At 40.8% G+C, this 24,853-nt stretch overlaps 2 protein-coding genes across 8 annotated transcripts; one reads left to right on the top strand and one right to left on the bottom strand.

Moving 5' to 3' along the window:
- The first annotated feature begins 8,085 nt into the window (after positions 1-8,085).
- LOC143510068 (uncharacterized) lies at positions 8,086-13,322 on the top strand. 5 transcript variants are annotated; one of them, XM_076999071.1, is made up of 7 exons: positions 8,086-8,909; positions 10,039-10,132; positions 10,288-10,375; positions 11,536-11,649; positions 12,138-12,464; positions 12,638-12,754; positions 12,824-13,322. In XM_076999071.1, exons 1-5 carry the CDS (start codon positions 8,876-8,878, stop codon positions 12,183-12,185), a joined length of 378 nt encoding a protein of 125 aa, XP_076855186.1. In that variant the 5' UTR covers positions 8,086-8,875; the 3' UTR covers positions 12,186-12,464; positions 12,638-12,754; positions 12,824-13,322. The 5 variants fall into 5 exon arrangements, 4 of the variants coding, with proteins under 4 accessions (XP_076855186.1, XP_076855187.1, XP_076855185.1 ...); XM_076999072.1 differs by having other exon boundaries at positions 12,618-12,754; XM_076999070.1 differs by having other exon boundaries at positions 12,577-12,754.
- A 2,324-nt stretch (positions 13,323-15,646) lies between these two features.
- LOC143510067 (deoxynucleoside triphosphate triphosphohydrolase SAMHD1-like) lies at positions 15,647-24,012 on the bottom strand. Of its 3 annotated transcripts, none has more exons than XM_076999066.1 (13): positions 23,959-24,012; positions 22,766-22,926; positions 22,563-22,678; positions 22,341-22,402; positions 21,854-21,994; positions 21,626-21,717; positions 21,404-21,500; positions 21,149-21,240; positions 20,604-20,713; positions 20,290-20,435; positions 17,389-17,463; positions 17,099-17,203; positions 15,647-16,944 (listed from the first exon to the last, which is right to left on the bottom strand). In XM_076999066.1, exons 1-13 carry the CDS (start codon positions 23,977-23,979, stop codon positions 16,807-16,809), a joined length of 1,356 nt encoding a protein of 451 aa, XP_076855181.1. In that variant the 5' UTR covers positions 23,980-24,012; the 3' UTR covers positions 15,647-16,806. The 3 variants fall into 3 exon arrangements, 2 of the variants coding, with proteins under 2 accessions (XP_076855181.1, XP_076855183.1); XR_013129876.1 differs by having other exon boundaries at positions 16,808-16,944; positions 17,099-17,226; XM_076999068.1 differs by lacking the exons at positions 15,647-16,944; positions 17,099-17,203; positions 17,389-17,463 and adding an exon at positions 18,444-19,633.
- Between the last annotated feature and the right edge of the window lie 841 nt (positions 24,013-24,853).

Genomic DNA, 24,853 nt, shown 5'->3' with positions numbered 1-24,853 from the left:
AATGCAACAGGATTCCACTACTCACAATAAAATGCCCACAGGATCCCACATCAAAAATAAAAAAATGCTCATAGGATCCCACAATTTAAAAGTAAGTGCTCACAGGATCCAACTATTCAAAATACAGTGCCTACCGGATCCCACTATTCACAATAAAATGCCCACAGGTTGTCACAACTCAAAATAAAATATAAAATGACCACAGGATCCCACATCTCAAAATAAAACAAAATGCGCACAGGATTCCACTATTTAAAATGCTCACAGGATCCAACTATTCAAAATTCAGTGCCCACAGGATTCCACTTTTCACAATAAAATGTCCACAGAATCCCACAGAACCTGATAGATAGAAGATTTAAAGATGGAACAATCTCATCCTTTTAGAAAAAAGTGCACCAGATTACGACCTGATTATGAGACAATGGAAAGGGCATGCGCAAGGCAAGGCCATGCAATTGACTTTCCGTTCTGGGACTCAGAGGTTTAAATTTAATTTTTCACCATAAATATTTTTTTACTCAGTAATGTGAGGGCGTTCAAATGTAGTGAAGTAAAACTACTTGGGTCAAAATTTACTCGAGTAAAAGTAAAAATTACATATTTAAAAACTACTCCTAAAATTTCAAATTACCCATAAAAAGTACTCAATTACAGTAATGTGAGTAAATGTAATTAGTTATTTTCCACCCCTGATAAAAAGTGCTGATATTTTCACAGTACAATACAAAGAACCATAACGGCATTTTTCCCTCTCTTCTCTTATCTGGTTTCTTAGAGAACATGTGTGTCCATGTGTGAGTGACACAAGACAAACAAATATAAGAACTGAACAATTAACCGGAATCTGCAACGTTTACATTTCAGTAAACTATTCTGCATTGCATTTGCAAAAGACCAAACTGGCCAAAAGTCTGCATGTCATTTGTGCACGATGAGGCCGTAGAATGATGCCCCCATAGCTGAAAACTCGCTCCACTTTTGTCAATATATTTTTTTCTCGATGTAGATGTCTTCAAAATCACAATCCATGCTGAGATAGAACTGGATATTATGATGGTGACAGAGATAGGCTCTCTTACCTGAGTTCAGATACAGAACCCAGGGTTGCCAACCCTCACGCATTGAGCGTGAGACACACGCATTTGACCGTCTTCACACGCTCTCACGCCACACATCCGATTTCTCACGCAGCAAAAAAATCTAGTTTATTTACCTCTGATCTATAGAGGGTTTTCCATCCACCGAGTTTTTGCGCATTTTGAAAATGCGCATGAAAAAAGCTGGATGGAAAAAGCCAAACCAAAACCAAACCAAACCAAAATTCGAAAAAAGCTCCAAATATCGCAAAAAGATTTTTACGCTAGGAGGAGGTGGAAAAGTTAGACTATCGCATCACCAAAATTCGGAAAAACTGGATGGAAAAGGGTTTTTCGCATAAACGATGATGTATCATGCCTCAAGTCATGTGGTTCTGTACATGATCGCGATGTAAAGATGACAAATGCATACAAAAACAGTTCTGGAGAGAGCAAAAATTGAATTTAACTTCTCCATGTATAGAAAAGAAAAAGAAAAAAATGTTTCAAAACCTCAACGTGCAAAAATGCGTAACTGCCAGATGGACGTAAAACCACTATTGTTTGGCGTCCTCTCACGTGATCTAAAGTTTATTCGCATAACTGTAATGAATGGAAACAAGGCTTAATTCGCATTTATTTCTGCCGAAACTTGGAAATTGCGCATTATTTTTTCGAAAGGTTTGGATGGAAACCCGGTCAACAACTTACGTTCGCCACTCCCCCCCCTCGCTCAACAACTTACGTTCGCCACCCCCGCCCGCACCGGACCTCGGGTCACAGGGATCTGCCAAAATTGGACCGCGGACAAATTTTGTTGAGTATGCCTGGCATACGTTGTATATTTTTGCACTATTATATTTTTCAAATTTAAAGTCTATTCTATTTTTGTTGATAATGCTGCACCCCCCCCCCCATTTCTTTCTCCCTACAATGTGAATGGACAGTCTACAAGGCATTTCACTGCTGAGCTGTACAAAGCATGACCATGCATGTGACCAATAAACTTCATTTGAACCAGTGCGTAAACCTACTATTGGGCCCCCTAACCAGTGAACCTCAAGGTGTAGGATCCTTCAAAGGCTTGTGGTGTGTAAACCTACTATTGGGCCCCCTAACCAGTGCTCACAAGCAGAAACGGTTGCAGTGGGCCAAGACATACATGAAGACTAATTTCCAAACAGTTTCGTTTATGGATGAATGTCATGCAACCCTGGATGGTTCAGAAGAATGGAGTAGTGGATGGTTGGTGGATGGACACCAGGTCCCAACAAGGCTGGGACGTCAGCAAGGAGGTGGCAGAGTCATGTTTTGGGCCGGAATGATGGGTGGAGATCTTGTAAGCTCCTTTTAGGGTCACTGAAGGTGTGAAAATGACCGTGGCAAAGTATATAGTTTCTGACTGACCACTTTCTGCCATGGTACAAAAAGAAGAACCATGCCTTTCGGAGCAAACAAAATCATCTTCATGTATGACAATGCACCATCTCTTTCTGCAAAGAATACCTCTGTGTCCTTGGCTGCTATGGGCATAAAAGGAGGGAAACTCATGGCTATTGGAGATATAGCCAGGGGGAGAATCATAATGCAATCACAATACAGTGTAATTCATACTGTATAAATGCAAAGTGGTATGTATTTTCAGTGAATTAGTTGCTACCAAGTAATGTGTAATGAACGAGAACTAGGAGAAGGACACAAATGCTGCTGAGAGTCAGGTTTATTGGAAGGAGCAGGAGTTACCTCCTGTCTCCTAACCAGATCAGCTCGAATCGCTCTTGAACGGCAAGGCATTACATTTACATACACATATTTAATTTCCAGACAACTAAACACTGCTAATGCAATTATAAAAATCCTTGGGTGAATAATAGCACACAGACTAATAGATTAACACCTCTCGGACACAACAGAGAATACACAAAAGACAAACGGGTTATAACACAAACAGTAAACAAACAAACGCATTCAAAATGGAAAATACAATTAACCGGACTAACGCAAAACAGACCTGGCGAATGTAACAAAACTTACTAAAGAACGATCAGGAGACAATACCGAGAAGACTCAATAAAGAGCACAAAAACCAAACATAGGATGATGAAGAAAACAACTAGGAACAGATCTAATAGAATAGACCAAACGCTGAACATACAACAATCAAGGAGAAAAACCAAGGGCAGATCTGATAAACACAGGGAACAGAACATCCAAACACCCGCAACAGTAAATGAACCAAATTGACTTACAAGGAAAGACTGGGCACACAGGAATATAAACCAAACACATCAAGGAGTTAAACATAAACAGCTGATCCGGACTAATAATGGGCAGTGAGATCAGGGGAACGCTATGGAGATTCAACTAAAAAACTAAACTAAGGGAAACATGAAGACCTCACATACGTTGGGGCGGAGTAGACGTTACATGTTTCGATTGTTATATGTTCAAGACATTCTGTAATGATTGTGAATCAGGAGACGGACACAATTGCTGGAGAGAGGCTGATTTATTGACGGAACTAGCTCGCAGTCTAACTGCGCCAACGCAGACGGTGCGAGACCAGCGAGGCATAACGACTCACATTACTTTAACACACAACGATGATATAATGTAGTGGTTCCCAAACTTTTTCTGCCGTGCCCCCCTTTAGTAGATGAGAATATTTTTGCGCCCCCCCTACACCCCCCTTCCCCCCCATATTGACTAGGGATGTGTTGAAAACTTACAAAAACAATAGGTTCACAACTTTGGTCAAACATGAAAAAAATTAACTGCAAGAAACCTTTTAAATGGTTCAAGAATTCTAAATATAATTTAAAATAAATAAGGAGATGAAATAAGAGAAACAGCAATACATATGCGGCTAGTTTGCAAGCGCAGACATCACGCAGAGCACAAAGCATGTAACGGCCAGAAATATGTGTACTGTCTCTTTAACACTAGAAAGCCCAGAGAAGGGTCTTTCAACACTTCTACCATTGGAACCCAGAGAGCTGAAGGATTTTAGCTAACACCCTATTATCAGCTGCGAGCAGGCACTTTTGTTTTGTAAATAAGGCCATTATTGGCGCACCACAGGAGGGGGCATGCCTAAGCTCACAACTAATTGTTGTTTTCCATTGAGTTTGGCAATTTAGTTTCTAGTTAGTTCTATTCATTGTATTGTATTTTATAATATAAAGGTTATATATATTGTATTTAGTTTAGTTTTATCTGAGCAACAAAGCACAAACAATAAATTATTTTTTAATATTTTAAATAGAGAATTAGAAATTTTACAGCCAGGTACAACTGTGAGTAATGACCAGAAGCATTTGTGTCTAAGTCAGGAGGACTGAAATTTCAGCATGAGAAACATATAAAAGAACAACTGTTATGTTTCCATGCTTTTTTATGTTCCATGCTTTTTATTATTGCCATAAAAATTATACAAAAAATACAAGGAATAAAACAATTCCACACATATTTACAATAGGCTGCAGTGCAGGGCTGTGTGTGTGTGTGTGTGTGTGTGTGTGTATATGTGTGTGTGAGTGGCATGTCCTTCTTGTGTGACTAGCACTTCAGCAGTCACTAAGCAGTCTGTCAGAACATGCCTGGCACTGCCAGTGTATCTCCCTGGTACATTTGCCACACGTGTATCTGTAGCAGTCGACACATCTCACACTTGCACAATTGTTCATGAGTGGTGTCAACAGAGCATTCACATACAACTATCTAACCAGTCTGCCAGTCCCTCATTTAGGGAGAAAGCTACAGTATTGTGGCTATTCCCACTTTAGTGACCCCATTTTTTTTCTCTTTCACTCAGACAATAAAATATTCAAATACAGTGAGGACATGCACCTAAGATGAAAATTTCAGACCCCTCCATGATTAAAAATTGTCTAAATTGTCTAAAGTGGGGAATAGCCACAATAGTGTAGCTTTCTCCCCAAATGAGGGAGTGGCAGACTGAGTGGATAATTGTATGTGAGTGCTCTGGTGATAACATTTCAACTTTATTGTATTTTTCTAAACTTACATCATGTCCTCTGTAGCTTCTGCTCTCAGCCGTGACTGCCTCTCTCACCTTATGCATGTCCCCTGCACAACAATGCAGCTGGGGGATGGGCAGACACACTCAGGACCAGCTTACAGACTTTTGCATGACCTTGTTTGATGTGGATCAACACAATTAATTTGGTAATTTTTTTCAAAAATTGTTATTTTAAACCCACTTATCTTTTTTAGAAAAAAAAAAAACATTACTAACATTACTACATTTCTACCTGAGCCTGCCAAAGTCAGTGCTGAGGTATTTTGCATCCCATGAGGCCATCCTTTGTCATGCAGCCATTTCTAGGTAGACGGGGGGATGGGTGATAGTGTGTGCTATGTTGATCCATTGACTCAGATGGAGAAGAAAAGACCCTTTCAGAGAAATCTGAACTTTAACTATTTTGACCAATAATCATGTCACCTTTTGCAGTGAGAAAAAAATCCAAAATTAGTACAAAGGAGGTAGACTTGATATGTTTTGGAATTATAGTTCAAATAATGTCTGTCAGAGAAAGATGACTGTAGCCACCTACAAGTGGATGAAAATCCATGTCACCACACATTTCACTTACTTACCTACAACTGTCAGGAATAGCCGATGACATAATCAAGTTCACCTGTTACACCACCACGCCCACATTCCATACGTACTTAAGCACCAGAACCACACTTCCTGGTTGCAAAGTATTGCCTCCATGTTGTCGCGTACCAAGCCTTTATTCCTGACTGTCTCTCTGTGCACCGAACTCTGCTTGTTCCCCAGACCACGTCTCCCGCCTGATCCCTGGTACCTTCTCGGACTCTGCTCTCGCCTCACGACCCTGGACCATCCTGACCACCACTACTCCGCTGCAGCCCTACACCAGCATAACACCGCTGCATTGTCTGTGCGGCTCACTGTACAGCATTGCATCAATAAAAACAAATCATTTCCGCATCAGGATCTCTCTCTGCGTGCTCTATTCGTTACAGAATACTTCGCCTTCAACATGGATCCTGTGGAAACCCAGGCTCACCTGGCTCACCAAGAAGCCACTATCGCGGCTATGACGGAGCACATTCGACAACTCACCGAGACAGCCTGCAAGCAAGAGGATGCGCTCTGTGCCCTTTCCGATACCATGCAGCAGAGCGTCCGAAGTCCCAGCCCTGAGACGCCTGTTCCCGTGACTGCTACTGTGCTCGCCGCTAACATCCCGGTGGCCGTGCCGGATTGGTATGATGGCTCTCCGGAGCGTTGCCAAAACTTACTAATGCAATGCTCAATGTACTTTACATACCACCCGGTCCAGTTCCAGACGGATCTACAAAAGGTGGACTGTATGCTATCCTAACTGACCGGAGAAGCAGGTGTTTGGGCTACTGCCCTTTGGAGCAGTGGAGATCCCTCCCTGATTCCGAACGCAGCTTCTCGGAGCTACTCCGATCCGTCTTCGACCACCCGGCTGCTGGGTGCGATGTCGGCACCCAGTTGTGTGAGATCAAACAGAGGAGATGCAGAGGAGATGCAGCGCGGCGGATTACGCCCGAGAGTTCCGCACGCTGGCTGCTGGTAGCGGCTGGAGTGAGACCGCCCTGAAGACTGTATTCCGCCACGGTCTGAGAACGGATCTGCAGGTTGAGCTAGCCTGTCGTGGAGAAGAACAAATACTTTCCGAGTTCATACAAGCAGCAGTTAACGTGGATAAACTGCTCACTACTCACAGTCCCATGTTAGTAGGTGCACAGCCGTCCACTCCCTCCAACCCGTCGTCTCGGTTCTCAGGAGAAAGACATCGTGACAACCCCGAGGCTATGCAGCTGGGCTGGTCTCCACTCACTCCACAGGAGAGGGCTCGTCGCATGCGTGAAGGACTCTGCCTCTACTGCGGCGAGGAGCGTCATTTCCGTGACCGATGCTCCACACGACCTCCTCGTCCCCGCGGGAACTCTCCCTCACAAACCAAAGTAAAACCACCTTTACTTTCTCTTCGCCAGGGCTAGCTGTTAGATACATACATTATGTATGGCTGCTTTTGACACACTGGCATTACAAATGAATGAATTAGAATGCAAGTTACGTATGTAAATGCATAACTTTGCAAGCAATGTAAAACTGAGATGATAGCATGGGCGGTGCTGATATGAACACTTTATTCACAATAGCATTCATGAGGCAACGTGAACTATAAATTCGTCGGGCGGCTACACAGTTGGAGTGAAAATTGCTTGGGCGATCAAACAGCAACGTAGTTTGCTTGAAATCTCGGTTTGGGTGATCGAACAGCAACGTAGTTTGAGTGACTCCTCGGTTTGTAATCGGACTCTGAAACTGTGTGGTGGTGACTCATTTCAGGCCAAAGACGGTACGGTATGGCTTGAACAAACTGCTGGCAAACCTCGGGGTAGAGCACAAGAGTGCAATATTGTGAGAGAAACCCCAGGGCCTACGTGTTATGCCAAGAATAAAATTAAAAGTCCACTGACCAGCTTACTGTGTTTGACACAGAGGCAGAGGCTGAACGAAATAATGTTCAGTTCAAACTAACAGCTGACGAACTGACAGCATTTGTGGGTCTCATTTATTTGAGAGGTATAACAGCCGGTAAAAGCATGAAATACTGGTCTGCTGACTTGGGAAATCCCATTTTCAAAGAGACAATGTCTTGACAGACATTCAGATATCATGCGCTATCTGCGCTTTGATGACAAGAGCACAAGGGCTGCCCGCCTTGTGACTGATACATTTGCTATGATCTCGGGAGATATTTGATAAATTTGTGAAAAACAGTATTGCTTCTTACACACCTGGTGAGAACATAACTGTTGATGAGCAACTGTTCCCAACTAAAGCTCGTTGTCGTTTCACTCAGTACATGACCAATAAACACGATAAATTTGGGATTAAGTTCTGGGTGGCCGCTGATGTTGAAACTAAATATATGTTGAACGCCATTCCCTATCTAGGGAAAGATGAAAGCAGGCCGGTTCAAACAGTGCATGAACATTAACCACAGCGACAGAGGTTTTTTCTCAAGTTCACAATTCACTAAATAAATGGAACTTAATTTTAGGTGGGGAACGAAACTTATGCAATATAAGTATATAAATATAAATGTAAATCGCTGTCACGTATGACCATGCCCCCCTCCCGTAGCAGTCACTCCGAACTCCCTCGTGTCTGTGTTCCGCGTCTGTTCATCCCGCCCGCTCGTTTGTCTCGTGATTCCCTTGTTAAGTGCCACGCCCCTGTGTCATTGTCTGATCCCGTGCTTTTGTGTTTCGCCCGTTTATTCTGGTTCTCTGTGTCTCCCTGCCTGGTTGTGTTTCCTTGTGTTTAATATGCCTGTCTTTGCCTGTTATTCGGACTGCCCTCCCGTTATCGACCCGGACTGGTTATCTGACGACGATTATGGTATTCCCTTTAATAAATCTCGCTCATCTCAGCATTTGTGTCTGTCTCCTCGCTACGCAGCACGAGCTCCGTTACAATCGCCGAATGGTGATAATGCTGCTTGTGAACCTCCATCTTCAAACAACTGGTGACATGCGGTCCGTCCGAAACCGAGTACTACAGTACTATATAGTACGCGAGAAGCAGTACGCGAGCAACCTAGTACGTCCGAAACCACAGTATGCATTAAACCAGTACGCGAAACGTACCCGGATGACGTACTGCATCGGCAGCCATTTTTAAGTATGTGATTGCAGCACACTGTCCTATCCCATGATGCAACTGGAGCAGCGGAGGTGTTCGAAGTTAGAAAAATAAAATGGCGGAAAGCGGCGAGCCAGCAATTTACAAGTGTAAGTAGATACAAACACAAAATAAAACATTTAAAAAATATGACGATGTGCAAACCAAGTGCAACCCAAGTGACATTACAAGTAGTGTCACTGAGAATGAAAAATACAATTTGTTAGATTACATATATATAGTTTTTAAATTTTTTATTAACACAGCTAGCGAGTCCAAGCTGAGGTAATCTTGTTAGCTCGCTAGTTAACCCGAGCTAGATAATACCGATTAACTCATATATCCGATAACGCGAAAAATGTGCGGTATTAATGTCGGTTTTGTTAGATTTATATGCATATGCGAATATCCGAATGGAGCTGTGGATTTCTGTATTTTTTTAGTGTTTATGACCATCAGCGAGTCCAAGCTGATGTAATATTGTTACAGGCATGAAAATCTGTCACCTTTCGGCGACATTCGCCGTTTTGAAGTTGAAAAGGGTGACCTACGTGAATCGTGTAGATCCGAGGAGTTTTTTGGGGGTGGGGAGATATTTTTATATAAAATCATATTGACTTAAGTAAACAGCACTTCCGAAATCGGCCATTTCTGCCCGGATACATCATCATAGAGGCCAAATACGAACGTTCTTCATTCGTGTTGTGGCGCAGGACCTAGTGCTGTCTACACCGGGGACACGGCAGAAGAGCGAACATTTACCACTACATTTACCAGATCGTACATTTACCTCTACATTTACCAGATCGTACATTTACCTCTACATTTACCAGATCGTACATTTTCATGCCTGTTGTTAGCTCGCTAGTTGACCCGTCAAGCTAATACTAATTGTACCGATTAACTCGCAACAAATCTGAAGCGCATCCGTCAATTTTAGACCATTTTGCTCGCAATGATTTTAAGACATGACTAGCTTAATCTGGTTTACAAGTGGTTTGCAGGTCGAATTCCTTTATGTTCATTTTCTTTTATTTTAAACCTTGGTTGTTTGTCATACTGATATAACGACGTTCGTGCATTCACCTCACCTTTTTAGTAATACTATTGAAAGGCTAACCTATTCTTACCATATTCTATACTATAAAAATATATCTAGCTTTGTGATTATTGATTTTTGTAACTTTGCTACACTGATACAGTAACCATCAATTTTAAAGCTAAAGTTTATTATTGCAGGGACCGATGAAGACACCAGGGACCTTATCCGGTGGAGGGTGGCCAATGCGCATCTCTTCACCGGTAAAAGAAATGCAGCAGTACGAGGTTTTGAGTAAGTAACTTTGGTTAAATTAATACATCTGCATTACAGGTCATGTACACTATTAATTACAAAAGGCTGTATGTAATAGAGATATAGTATTAACAGTTTTAAAAGACAGTGTATGCATTTTACTGTAGTTAACAGTTATGTCTATTATCTTGCAGAGCCTTCGTCTTGGAGAAAAAATTGCCAAAGGCAATCTCTCCACTTTATGTAAAAAAAAAGTGGGAGAACCTTAAGCAAAAATATAAGGTAAGTCTCTTCCTGATAGTTTATCAGATTAAAATAATTCAGTGAAGGTTTAGTTATAATACAAGGTGTTGTCCCCCGTTCCCTCTTCCGTGTTTTTATGAATTTTGTAGGAACTGAAGTGCCCCCCCACTGGGGTGAGTACAGAGGGTGGTGTAGCAACAGCAGCATCCTGGAAATGGTATGCTGCCATGGATGAGGCAATAGGAGGGAGGCCATCAATTAGTCCACCCACCCTTATTGCCTCATCTGGCCAGGGTGCTGCTGTTGAGCCACTGCCCTCTGTAAAGGAACCCCTTGCCAAGAAGAGGCGGGGGAATTTAATGGACTATTTGAGGGAGTTGGAAGAGAGGGAAAATGAGAGGGAGAGAGAGGCTGAGGAAAGAGACGAGAGAAGACAGAGAGAGGCTGAGGAGAGGGAGGAAAGAAGATGGAGAGAGGCTGAGGAGAGGGAGGAAAGAAGATGGAGAGAGGCTGAAAAGAGAGGAAAGAAGAGAGAGGGAAACAATAGCACGAGAAGAGAAGAGAGATGCAGAAGCTAGAATAAGAGAGGAAAGGAGGGATAGGGAGGCAAGAGAGAGAGGAAAGATTTTTAAATGTATTGGAGATTTTAGCTAAAAAATAAATAGTTGTATATCAGCTTTCAAGTCTTTTGGTGTTATTATATATTGTGAGAATGATGACAGTAATACATTTGCAACTAGAAATAGTTAGGTTGTAGATTTAATTTAAATATGTTTAGATTTTGTGTCTTATACAAGTCTTATACTATAGGTATACTATAGGTAGGGCATAGTTTTCAATCGTATGCATAAAGTATGTGTGTGATCTTTTTGTCCCAAACAACTTCATTAATTAAACAAGTTTTAGTCTTCTGATCAGTAGCCACACTGAGTAGAAATTCTCATAGATCTTTTGAATGTATCGATGGAGCAAGCTTTCTGTTTAAACTTTAATGCTAAATGATATTCATAACCTAAAGGTAATACATCATTTACACCCAACAAGTCTGAGTACAATTTGGAATGATTTTAATTTGGCATCAAATCAACATAAATCAGCGTTTGAAAGTTGGAAAACGTGTCTGACTCCCGGACCATCAGGGCTCACTCCACACAAAGCCCTGTCCTTTCTCCCCTGCTCTTCTCCTTCTACACAAACAGCTGTGCCTCCGTGAAGCAGCCAAACTCTTGAGGTTTGCTGATACCACCATCACTAGTCTAATCTCTGGTGGGGATGAGTCAGCCTACAGCAGGGAGATAGAGAAACTAATACAGGTGCATCTCAGTAAATTATATCAAAAAGTTAATCAATTTCAGTAATTAAATACAAAAAAACGAAACGCATATATTATATAGATTCATCACAAACAAGGTGATCTATTTCAAGTGTTTATTTTTGTTAATGTTGATGATTACAGCCAATGAATATCTAAAAAATTCATTGAAAACTTGATAAAAATAATGTAAAAATAATGATTAATTCAGAAATGCTGGCCTACTGAATGCAGGCGCCAAATGGAAATTACAAACTGTATTGGTCGTCGTGCCGCATGTACAATTAGAATATGGAAACTCTTTTGGCGAAAGTGTGGGTGGCTCTTAAAAGAGCCGTTGGGTTTTAAAGCGATGTTTTAAACACTCAAAGAGAAAGGCCTAAATATAATCATGCTCGTGCAGAGCTAAAACACAATGTTGTGGTGCTGAGACAGCTGCAGCCAGAATCTCTCGTGCATCTTCCCCTGATGTTTGTTCTGTGCCGACAGGCTCTGGTGGGTCAGTGTCATCAGCCTCTGGAACATCTGGGTCTATGATGTCGCCGTGAGCAATGCAGAGGTTGTGGAGCACAGCGCAGCATGCCACAACCTCGGGTGCGAAGACAGGGCTCACCTCAAGGGCTTTAAAGAAAATGGATCGCCAGCGGGTCTTCAGCATTCCAAATGTTCTTTCAATTATGTTCCTGGCCCGAGAGAGTCTGCTGTTGAAACGAGCCTGTACAGGGTTCTGCACAGGCTCTCGATAAGGGGTCAGGAGCTGGATTGGTGCGCTGATGCACGGATAACCCCCATCACCAAGGATGCACCTTCCTCTAGGTGGGTATAGGCCCTCTAATTGTATATAGGGCTGTTCTTCAGCACCCGTGCGTCATGTACAGACCCAGGGTAACCCACAAAAATGTCAATAAACCTTCCCTGATGGTCACAGATCGCTTGCAGCTGCACAGAATAAAAAAGCTTCCTGTTCAGGTAGCACTGTGCATTGGCAGATGGGGGTTTTATTCTGATGTGGCACCCGTCGATGGCACCAACTGCCACTTTGAAGGACGCCGATCCAGCCAACTGGGCAAATCCTGCTCCTACCACATCCAGTTCATCACCAGCAGGTAACATGATGACCCTCTTCAAAATGCCACTGACTGCTTTGCTCATTCTGTGCACAATGTCACACACAGTAGATCTTGGGATGGCGAACGCTCGGGAGACCACACGATAGGATGCTGCGTGTGCCAGCCAGTAAAGGAACACCAACAGCTCGATGTCCCTGCTCCACCCATGATCAGTCTCCTGCCTCAGTGCATTACTGAGTGAGGTGATGGTCTCACGGGAGAGTCTGAAATCTGCCCTGAGGTCTCCACCACCGAAATACAGCTGCAAGACGGGCACAGCTGTATTGAGGTGACAATACGTCAGGCTCCCATCCTGTAAATCAATGCACATAGTTTAATTAATTATTAATATAATAATACTTTATTTATTTGATCCAATTAGAATTTGGTTTTTTATTTACTGTAAAATAAATTAATTGAATAAATATTTTTGTGAAAGTGGTTTGACTATACATTATTTCATAATCATGAGCACAAAGAATGTTTTTTGCTCCGCGGTATTCAAACCAGATATTTACCACTACGCTCGAAGCTCCACTAACTCTAGCTCCACTAACAGGGCTAATCGTGGCGGCGGCGACCTTGGGGGCTTAGGTGGCGAACGTAACACTTGTAACGGAGTGTTTTTTTCAATAGCGCTGAAATAAATGCTCCGGTTTAAAATTAATTCTCCCGTCAAAATTAAAAAATATTTTAAACAATTTATTCTGGGTCCGGATGGGATGGCATTTGGGTCCGTTGGTTGCGGACCATGGAAATAGAAATTTGCAGAGTTAAGGGGGGCGTAAAATGGACACAGATTAAGTGTTATATCGCCAGTGGATGGCGCCAGAGCTAGCGAACTAGTAACGTATTGAATCATATATGGGGATCTGAGGTAAATAAACTGGATATTTTTTTCGGCGTGAGATATCGGAAATACGGGACAAATAAAAATACGGGATGACGCCGGGACAGAGCAGTAAAATACGGGACTGTCCCGGCCAAAACGGGACACTTGACAGGTATGATCCGGACCGCGGTCCGCCTGTTAGTGACCTCTGGTCTAGAAATATAACTTGAAGCTGTATTTTTAATCATCTTATTATTAAGATGTCATTGATTTGTGCTGTCCAATCAGTAATATAGCACAAATATGTATGAAGTAAGTGCCGGCTACGATTGCTAAAGACGATAGCGGTACTTACATTTCTCCTGAGGTAAATGATCAAATTCCTGAGGAATCTTCTCCGAGCTACTACTCGACGCCGTCTTGCAGAGAATACCATCGCAAGAACTGTCTTGACGAGGTAAATGTAAAATGAAATGTAAATGAAGTAAATGTAAATGAAGCAAATGTAAATGTAAATGAAGCAAATCTAATGTAAATCGCGAACAGACCATAAACTAGAAAACTGTCAAATGGGGCTTTTAATTTAGTAGCGTAACGTCATAGGTCATGTGACAGGTAAGATGGCGGACGTAGTATGTCCGAAGTTGGATGCATACTGACCAATCTCGTACTTAAATAACGTACTGCTTTGACGGTTGGGAAGAACGTACTGCACCGAAATCTAGAACGTACTGCTTAAGTACGCGATTTCGGACGCAACTATGGTTGTTAGGACGTGAGGAGAGAGGCAACTATATTTGTGAAGCAATCAAAAGTATCATTTTAATAATTTTGCATTTTGTTATGCAAAGGTACATAGCCTACCTTTTATAATGATATTTTTGTAATTAATTTTGCCTATTTGTGCCTTTTTGTTGTTTGTCTAACACAAAACATTATAGACATTTATTTGTAGATTTGTTATGTTCACCATAGCCTGCAATTCACTAACATACACAACTTTTAGACATTAAAACTTGAAATGGCGTAACATTAATTGAGTATACAAATAAACTTGCTTTGGCTCGGTCTGCGGGCTTCACTTTGCTACTTTGAGTATCGAACAAGCTTTCTGTGGATGTGGGGGTGCAAGGCTGCAGCGCAGTCTGTAGCATTAGCAAGACAAAAGACGTGAACGCTTCACAGTGGGGGTGCGGGCCAGTGGGTTAGTGGTGTGGCGAACGAACATGATAATCTAGTGACATATATGCCAACAGAATAACAAACAGACAAATAAGCAAACTATTACACTATCCAAGCAAACTATTACACTAACCAAGCAAACTATTACACTAACCAAGAAACAAAACTGAAACAATATTTTGCATTTACATATTCGCACAAACCAGGAAATGCAATATGAAACTAAACAAAACTGACAATGGGGAAGCTACTGAGAACAAGGTCACAAGGCACTGATTCTAAAAGGTTTAGTCACATTAATTTGTTAACATATTAACGTTATGTGCAAATGTCACCATTAACAATATTTTGTTTGGGCGGCTCATTCTTCTTTTTGTGCAAAATGCCATCTAGTGTTAATTATGTGTCAGTACCAGCTCCCCTGTGTAAAGACTCAGCGGTCTTTTGACCGCCCGAGGCGTGCTTTAAGTAGGTGAAAACAACACGGCGCTAGTAGGAGGTGGTGAAAGCGGTCAGATGACCGGCCCTCCGCGCTTCTAGGTATAAGTATGTAAATGAGGCGCGGCGCTTCTAGTGTTAAGCACACCTCAGACTTTTGTACTTTAAAACTTTGTTATAAATTATAAAACTATTAACAATAAAATTAACATTGTTACACGAGAGATTAATATTTCATTTTAACTTAACATCTGCTAAACAAAATTACTTTTGTTTTGAATATGTCAAATTTTAGATTTGGGTGAACTTAATAGGGGCGTTTACTCTCATTGTCAGTTTTCTGTGTTAATTAGGGTCAAATAATTAACAATATCTTATTTTTGTGACGTGTGGAGGAGCAGACACGACGAAAACGGAAACGGTGCAAACAGAACTTTACTGACACAAAACACGTAGCTTCAATACGGTAGTGCAAGCACAGTACAGAAACACTCACACTGGCATGAAACCTTAGACAAAGACGAGCACAAGACCTTGCTCGAACGCACATTAAATAGGTGATTAATACAAACCCTCGTGATCTCGAGACAAGGCACAGGTGCGACTACGAACATGCTCACAGACAACCCACACCCACAGAACTACTAATATTGACATAACAGCATGCAGACAACGTAGTGACACGCCCATAGGGAAGGGTCCGAAGCTGTGACCGTGACAATTTTTTACAGACTTTCCATGTTTAAATTCAATTTCAAATAAAAATTATCAAAATGATTTACATTAACAATAATTTTAAATGTAAAATATTCTTGTGAGCTTATTTGGAACAGGGGTGTTTTAAAGGGTTCAGAATGTACCTCAGACTTTTGACTTTTTTAAATAACTTTATTATAAATTGTAAAACTATTAACATTAAAATTAACATTGTTACATGAGAGATTAATATTTCATTTTAACTTAACATCTCCTGCTAAACAGAATGACTTTTGCCTTAAATATATCAAATTTTATATTTGGGTGAGCTTAATGGGGCATTTACCCTACACCTGACTTCACTGCAGCTTAACCTGTAGGACCTGGACTGTTGACCGAAACAAACTGAAATAAAATGAAAAATACCAAAACAAACCACAGCTGCATTACTTACAACAATCGTACAATCATCAAACTCGACAAATCGTCAACACAGTGAACATTAAATCAATCAATATTTAATAATGGATAACATGATTTTACATGGCTTCTATTGACATGAATTTAAATGGTTTGACAATGCTTAATCAAAAATCTATTGTTCCCTTATCCATAAACCTTCATAAAACAGGTAAGAGCGAAACAGCCTTTTCTGTTATAAACAGTGGCACACATGTCTACTTTACACTAGTTTCTTTTCTTAAAGTAAAATTTATATCATATATAAAGCTTACCAACTATTTACAAACATTTATTATTATTATGTAAACCTGACCCTACACTGACCCAAACACAATTGCATACAAGATTGTCAGTGGAAGATTAATATGCATGACTTCAAATCATTATTTATATGCAATTAAAAATTCTTGTCTCCTTATATGCTTTAATGAGAGCTTGGTTAAGCTGCTTCATCCTGCCATGGTGCCCACAAATGACTGACATGATCCCTCGCATGTCTTATAACTTCTGCGTTTTCTGTTTTGCAGAAGAGCATGGCTTTGGTCTCGGAAAACCTTTGGGGGAGGAGGTAAGAAACCTGAAGGGATTTAAAGAGGATTTCAAATTTAATTCAGACAATTATGGGCATCTCCATATTGTTCCTAAATGCTGGTCACTGGATAAACTTTGATTAAAAAAAGAACGTTCAAGCTTTAGCTGAATTCAATGAAAGTGCTTTGTTTGTATTTTACCTGATCAGGATTCATTCTTCTCACTATATTTCTTTGGTCTTTTGTATAGAACCAGAGAAATTTAATTGGATTACTTGTGTTCATCCCATAGTCGAGAGTAATGAACTGCAATTATATAGACAAGAACCCTGTAAAATATTTTTCATAATTTTTTTCAAATTGATAATTTTAATCATTCATGCTACATTTTAGCTCGATTTGTTGAGCTTTAAACTGTGCAAGTTTAAAGTGACAAGATAAAATCTTAGTCTGCTTCAGTCTGTCCAAATTCATGTCTTATAGTTGCCCACCTCAGCATGAAATTCCTGTTCACTGACAGGTGTGTCCAGTGCACTGTTCACGTTGTTGATGGTTTCCAGTATAGTCTTTGTTGGTAGGTGGAAAACAAACACAACATGAGTATGTGCTGCTCGTCGTGGTCTAGAGTCTCACTTCACTGTGTGCGTGTTTAATACCCAAAATACGTTCTCGATGTTTTTATCATTGAAAAAGATCTAAATATCATGGTTTGAATTATATGGCCTCTTTATCATGGGAAAACGTCTTTAAAAGAATAAGGCTTTCTACATTGCCATTATAAGGCCAGTCACACCGACCCTTCATTTGCAGGGATAGTGCAATCCAGTGGCGATTGCTCTAAAGGTGGAAACATACTTGCTGTTTGCCCATGCGTTCGCGTACACAACCGGCTGCGTTGTGAACGTTACTGAGAACATACTAGCCTATGTGCAACGCGTGAAACTGGAGGCGTCCACTAGAGGGCAGAACGCTGGTTAGCGGCTACACTGCCCCTAGCTGTTTTGTGTGTATTGCACCTCGCGTACGCGTCGCGTTAACTTTTGGAGGACGTGCAAGACCTACGCGCCAAACCGACGCAGGATACGCGAAGCAGCCATGATGCGTACGCGAACGCGTAGTTAACAGCAAGTATGTTTCCAGCTTAAGGCTGGAAACATACTTGCTGTTTGCCCATGCGCTCGCGTAGACAACGTTCGCGTATAAGTCGCGTTAACTATTGGAGGACGTGCAAGACCTACGCGCCAAACAGACGCAGGATACGCGAAGCAGCCATGATGCGTACGCGAACGCGTAGTTAACAGCAAGTATATATTAGCCTTAAGACTGCAAAGGAAGCTCAGCTTCCCCTAAAATGTAAAAGTGATCAAACATACAGTTGTGATCAAATTTATTCAACCCCCACTGAAATAAAGTGTTTTGGCCGGTTTGACATTGATTTTGATCATTTCAGTCATCTTATTTACAATTATATCAAAGAGGCACTTATAAATTAGACAAACATAACATAATATTTATGATGGAATAACGACAAATGTCTTTACTGTGCTCACATCATTATCAGTTTTATTCAACCCCCTAGTGACATTATTTTTTAGTACTTAGTACAACATCCTTTTCCAGTTATGACAGCTTTCAAGCGTGAAGCATAGCTTGACACAAGTGTCTTGCAGCGACCTATGGGTATCTTAGCCCATTCTTCATGGGCAAAAGCCTCCAGTTCAGTCACATTCTTAGGCTTGCGCACTGCAACTGCCTTCTTTAGGTCCCACCAGAGGTTCTCAATTGGATTTAAGTCTGGTGATTGCGATGGCCACTCTAGAATGTTCCAGCCTTTCATGTTCAACCATGCTCTAGTGGACTTGGATGTGTGCTTCGGATCATTGTCCTGTTGGAAGGTCCAACGTCTCCCAAGCCGCAGGTTTGTGACTGACTCCATCACATTTTCCTCCAAGATCTCCTGGTACTGAAGGGAATTCATGGTACCCTGCACACGTTGAAGCTTTCCTGTACCATTAGAAGCAAAACAGCCCCAAAGCATAATTGACCCCCCGCCATGCTTCACAGTAGGCAAGGTGTTCTTTTGTTCATAAGCCTGGTTCTTCCTTCTCCAAACATAGCGCTGGTCCATTGTCCCAAACAGTTCTAATTTAGTTTCATCTGACCACAGTACACTGTTCCAAAACCTTTGTGGCTTGTCCACATGACTTTTGGCATACTGCAGTCGACTTTTCTTGTTCTTTGGAGTCAGCAAGGGGGTGCGTCTGGGCGTTCTGGCATGGAGGTCTTCGTTATGCAGTGCGCGCCTTATTGTCTGAGCTGAAACTTCAGTGCCCACATCTGACAGGTCTTTTTTCAGTTCCTTAGCAGTCACGCGGGGATTTTTCTCCACATTACGCTTCAGGTAGCGCACAGCAGTCGCGGTCATGATCTTCTTTCTGCCACGACCAGGTAACGTTTCCACTGTGCCCTTTAACTTGAACTTGCGAATGATACTTCCGATAGTGTCTCTTGGAATATTTAACAACTTCGCAATCTTTTTATATCCATTGCCATTCTTGTGAAGAGCAATAACCTCTTCTCTTGTCTTCTGGGACCATTCTCTTGCCTTCACCATGCTTGGAAACACACCAGTAGATGTCTAGAAGGAGCTGAGTATCACAGTCCTTTTAAATCTGCCTAATTGGTGCTTATCATGCTTGATTGCTGCTCGTTGACATCCACAGATGTTTTCAATACCTGATGGAAAACACTGGAATGAACCTCTGTTCTTAGGAGTGGTAGTCGTAAAGGGGTTGAATAATTGTGTCAATGAAGAAATCACAAAAAGGCCATTTAATACTTTATGACAAAAAAAATTGATGCTATCTTAGTTGCATTTAGTTCTTTAACAAGTCCTTGTAAGATTTCATTATGAACACAATTACAAATGTGCACTGAATTCCATAAAACCCTTCGCAGCATTGGGGGTTGAATAAATTTGATCACAACTGTATACTGTTGTGTGTACATGTCATTGACTAAATATGCGCTACAACGCGCTCAACGTTTGTTCAGAATCAGCTTCTTATCACTGGTAACGACGCGGCTTTCCTCTAACTCAGTCCCGCAGCTTCACAGTGCTTTAAACGGTGTGGACGCTGAGCGTCTACAGAGTTCAATAGCGAAGCAAAGAGTGCAGCGAAACGAGACGAGCCATTGAATAAATTCTGGGCTTTGTCCCGCCCATCGTACGCTCAGCGTCTCTGGGGGTCTATGGGGCAGTGGGCTGGCCTCGGCTGGCCTAGATGCTCAGCTTCTGCATGATGATTGGATGATCTGTCTGATGCTGAATCCCTTTTTGATTGACAGCGAAATGAGCGAATCAGCTATTTTTGAGAAAATGAAATCCTTACTTGCTGGCTGTTGTTTTCGGCATCCTCTTTACTTGGAAACACTTTTTCCCCAATACAACGGTAAAGCTCACGGTTGTGTATACGCTCAATGATTCTCTGAAAGTTTTCATTGGATGTGGTAGGCAGTGGTGGTTGAAAGGTGTCATCTAGAACACACAAAGGTTTTCATTATTTTAGGTCATCTCTGGTATAATATATAATACATTTTCAGTTAATAATAAGTGAAACATAATATTATAATTATTATCTGTTGTTATGGAAAGTTAAATAGCTCATTTGTAAATGATTGTGTGGACATATAAATTTGAAGGAACCTGTAAGCTTTGTGTAGAACTCCATGTTATTCACCGCTTCAATGAAATTAATGTGCAATCTATTTATGTCAGGTTGTTCCTCATAACAACTAAAGAGTGCATCCACTATCCTGTACAGTTCAAAGGGAAAGATATCAGAAGCAAGAATTCATGGAGGGCTGGCCTACCACTGCTTTATACTAAACCACATACCTGTCTTCACTTCCCTTTGAAGAAAGTGTGAATAGCTAAACATTTTCATAACAATACATGTGTAATTTCCAAAAAATGAGATATTTGTGATATCAGTGCCTTAACAACGTACTGTATATAGATTACATTATTTTGCACATGTATAACTTGGAGAGGTGATACCACTATGATGTGATATCACCATTACACAATACACTTATTTGGTTAATGTAGATGATCAAAAGTGGGTGGTAATTCTGACAGGAGCTGTTCTAAAGGTTATAATATACAGTATATTAGACAGTGTAAGCATATTCACAGAATCCAATACTAATAACTTTATTAATTTACATTGATGTTCTTATTGAACTCACATGAGTTCTATTGCTTTTTTGACTGGGTGATGGTAGATGTTGTTGTAAAGATAATTGCGAGTATGGAAAAGATTGAACATGTTCCGTGCTTCCTAAATGGGAAGAAAAGTGGTTACTGCATCTTATTAACTTACTGCATCTTATTAACTAACATGTACTGTACACACAAGGCACTGACAAGATATAGCTTTCAGTCAACAGACTAGAAAAATCATTGTGATTTTGAAACTCAATCAATCTAAAAGTTGTGAAGACCTTGTCTCTCATGCAGAGATGCCCATCGCAAACACGCACAAACATCAAATAACGTTCGTGGGAGAAGCTGCATTTCATACCAAGGTGGTGGCAGTCTCTGGAGAGGGGGAAATACAATTATGATCCAAAACTTTTAAAGCAAACTTTTAATGGTTAACAACAAAAATGAAGCATTTCACTCACACTCTGAATGATGATGACATAGTCCCAGTTAAAACTCACCTAGCGAAACAGTCCATTTTGGCAACATCAATGCCTGTTGTTTTGTTGGCCACAATCTCATACAAGAACAACTTATCGGGTCTGCCTGCCCTCTGGAGAAGAGTAATTGAAGTGAATTGATTGTGTGTGTGTGTGTGTGTGTGTGTGTGTGTGTGTGTGTGTGTGTGTGTGTGTGTGTGTGTGTGTGTGTGTGTGTGTGTGTGTGTAAAAATATGGCACAGCACTCACATCTTTTGGGGCAGGTGGATTAATCAGCTCCCTGATGAATTTAAAATCTTGATTTTCAAATTTGTATTTATTTTCCATTTCTGCCCTAATCCCATGTCTTGTGATGAGATGATAAAACATCCTCACTGATGCGCCTTCATGCTGTCAAGCAAAACATAAAGACATACACATGTTCAGAATTTTGTGATGAGTTTATTAAATACCATAATCCTATCTGATTATATATATATATATGTATATGTGTATATGACAGCTTTTATTGTCATATGGACAATATTACTTCCAGCAATAATATAATTACAAATATATATATATATATATATATATATATATATATATATATATATATATATATATATATATATATATATATATATATATATACACATTTGTAATTATATTATTGCTGGAAGTAATATTGTCCATATGACAATAAAAGCTGTCATATACACTACGTGCCATGTATAGATTCATATACAGTATATACCTGCCATTGATAAGGTAATTTCTTCATCAACCTCTCAAATACATGTGAAAATGGACCGTGACCTTGGTAATAGAAAATCTCATTGGAAACGTGTGTAATATTTGACACATATATTAATTAAATCCAAAATAACTGTATGTGAATATGAAATAGATCAGCAGTTTCTATGGGCATGGGCATGTACCACTCTGTTTCTGAGAAAAATTTTAAGTAATATCTCACCTAGATCATGACATAATCCTGCGATCTGAACACAGAGTTCGTCTTTGTCATCTATGCGTAATTCCTCTTGACAAGATCTCAGTCTTTGAACCAGCTTACCAGCAAGGTGCGCCACTCTATCCAAAATGTACACAACATATTATTAAAATGACCAAGTAGTGATGAAATATTTGAAACTCAACATTGTGAAGTGTTGTACATACCCAATTGAATGTTCAAAGCGGTTGTGAGAAGCTCCTGGAAAGACATAATATCCTGCTCCAAGTTGTTTGATGTTTCTTAATCGCTGAAACTCTGGAGTATCAACGATCTTCACCAGCAGAGGATGCAGCTCAATGTGGCCATGGACGGAATCATTGAAGACCTGCAATGAAGAGACTCTATATGTCACAGTACGGTGGGCCCCCTACCAGTCGCCTCCGTCTACAGCGGCAGTTGTCTTGTGGTTGAGTTGTGTTCGTCCCTCAGGTGGGCGGTGCCTGCGATCCATCTCACCTGAGGGTCGTTTATTTTTCTATGTTTTTCTTGTTTGTTTGCTTGTCTTGTCTTTGTACCAGTTGACTGCTGGTCATTATATCCTTGATTTGGATTGCGTCACGGGTTTTGGTTCGTGCACTTTTCTCAATAAACCATCCTTTTCCTCTGAGACTTGACGTGATCGCTTCCTTTTTATTTCGCACTCCCTGCCCATCACACTAAAGACATATACTTTGTGATGTCAAGGTGTTTCTGGATTTATTTATCTTCATTTTCTAGACACCATGGATTTCTTTTTGGGTTTCTTTTTTGTTGTTTTTGTCATGTATTGTGTTGTGTGATTTTACCATCCAGTGTTGTATTAACATGGTATGAAATGTTATTATTCTGTCCATACAGCTTTGAAATCATTATTTAAGATTAAGCCAATTTGTGATTTTATATTCAGATCAGAAGTTGTCCTTCACTTTTAACCCATCCATGCAGTGTGGACACACACATCCAGAGCACATGGGAATTCAACAAAAAAACACCCACTGACTTAAAAAATTTCTGCTGCACAAATATACACCACCCAACACTGTGCAAACTTAAATTAATGTTCAAAATGAGCCAAAGACAACTGCTTAAATGCAGTTGTCAGCAGAATAAGATGCGGCAACCCTAGTGGAAATTCTGTAGTCTGGGTGTCAAAGAAATATCCTTCCACTGCATATTAAGATGGCAAGAAAAGGTACAATTCTTTTCAATCTTCAGTCAGTGGTTCACATCACCTTACCTTCATGTAGGTGGTTCAGATCACCTTGCATTCAGTCAGTGGTTTTCATCATCTTACCTTCAGTCAGTGGTTCAGATCATCTTACCTTCAGTCAGTGGTTTTCATCATCTTACCTTTAGTCAGTGGTTCAGATCATCTTACCTGCTTGTGTACCACTGCCATTGTCCTCCTGCTGCTTTCAAAGTTCTGCCCACACACTCAGGAAATAACATGCATGACAGTGACTGACGCTGTCATTTTTATAGTGTCCATCAGCTGTGAATTTGCATAAAAACAGACCAACTGGTCTTTCCAGTTACGGAGGTGTATTTGGCATTTGGTGTCATGTTGGTGTTGCTGTCATCATAACTCAGGAGTTGAAAAGTGTCCACAGTACTTAATCCTCGTGTTGTCTTATACACCCCGTATCCTAAGGGTTAAAAATGACCCATCCTCACTAAACCCCTAAAATAAAACAGCTTAATTGAGTTTCAAACCTCCAATCTAATTGAAGAAATAACCTTCATACATGTGTCACGGTGGGTCGGCCACCAGAGGGCATGTGTACCCACTTGCACATGTACACTGCACACGCCTCCTTGCACTAAGCCACTTCCCTGGTCCGAATCACCAGATTATTGACACCTGTTAATTGTCTGTGTGCACCCCTTTATTTTCCTACAGATTGTGCAGTCCAGTGCTGCACATTCCCTGAGGACAACGCGCCTTCGTCGCAAGCTGCACTTTAAGAAGAAGACTTAGTATAACTTACTTTTCACTTTTGTTAATTGCTCTTCATGAGCTCTTGCTCTTTGCTTTGTTGCCTCTTCGTTCTTGTTTCTCTGTTGTCATGGAGAATAAAACTCATGATGTGCAACCATTGCCTCTTTATTCTTTATGAATATTTTAGTTTTTTCTCGTAACATTGCAGAAAGTCTGCAGCATTCAATTAGTGGCCACCACGCATTTTTATTACAGCACACCTGTTATATTATTTTTGGAACACTAAAGTCTTTGTGACAATGACTTCACTGGAAAGCAATGTCTCAGTGAGCCC

The sequence above is a fragment of the Brachyhypopomus gauderio genome, chromosome 3 (genome assembly GCF_052324685.1).
Source record: "Brachyhypopomus gauderio isolate BG-103 chromosome 3, BGAUD_0.2, whole genome shotgun sequence".
NCBI classification, from domain to species: Eukaryota; Metazoa; Chordata; class Actinopteri; order Gymnotiformes; family Hypopomidae; genus Brachyhypopomus; species Brachyhypopomus gauderio.
Note: the sequence above shows the minus strand (reverse complement) of the source record. Positions and strands in the feature narration are given on the sequence as shown.

What these genes read in the sequence shown, in the direction of transcription:
- LOC143510068 (XM_076999069.1), top strand. Translation starts at nt 8,876, where the DNA reads ATGGCGGAAAGCGGCGAGCCAGCAATTTACAAGT. An exon ending in CGAGCCAGCAATTTACAAGT is followed by an intron (nt 8,910 to 10,038) that starts GTAAGTAGATAC and finishes TTATTATTGCAG; the next exon opens with GGACCGATGAAGACACCAGG. An exon ending in ACCTTAAGCAAAAATATAAG is followed by an intron (nt 10,376 to 10,485) that starts GTAAGTCTCTTC and finishes TGAATTTTGTAG; the next exon opens with GAACTGAAGTGCCCCCCCAC.
- LOC143510067 (XM_076999066.1), bottom strand. Translation starts at nt 23,979, where the DNA reads ATGGCAGTGGTACACAAGCAG. An exon ending in ATCCACCTGCCCCAAAAGAT is followed by an intron (nt 21,718 to 21,853) that starts GTGAGTGCTGTG and finishes ACTCTTCTCCAG; the next exon opens with AGGGCAGGCAGACCCGATAA. An exon ending in AAAATGGACTGTTTCGCTAG is followed by an intron (nt 21,501 to 21,625) that starts GTGAGTTTTAAC and finishes CCCCCTCTCCAG; the next exon opens with AGACTGCCACCACCTTGGTA.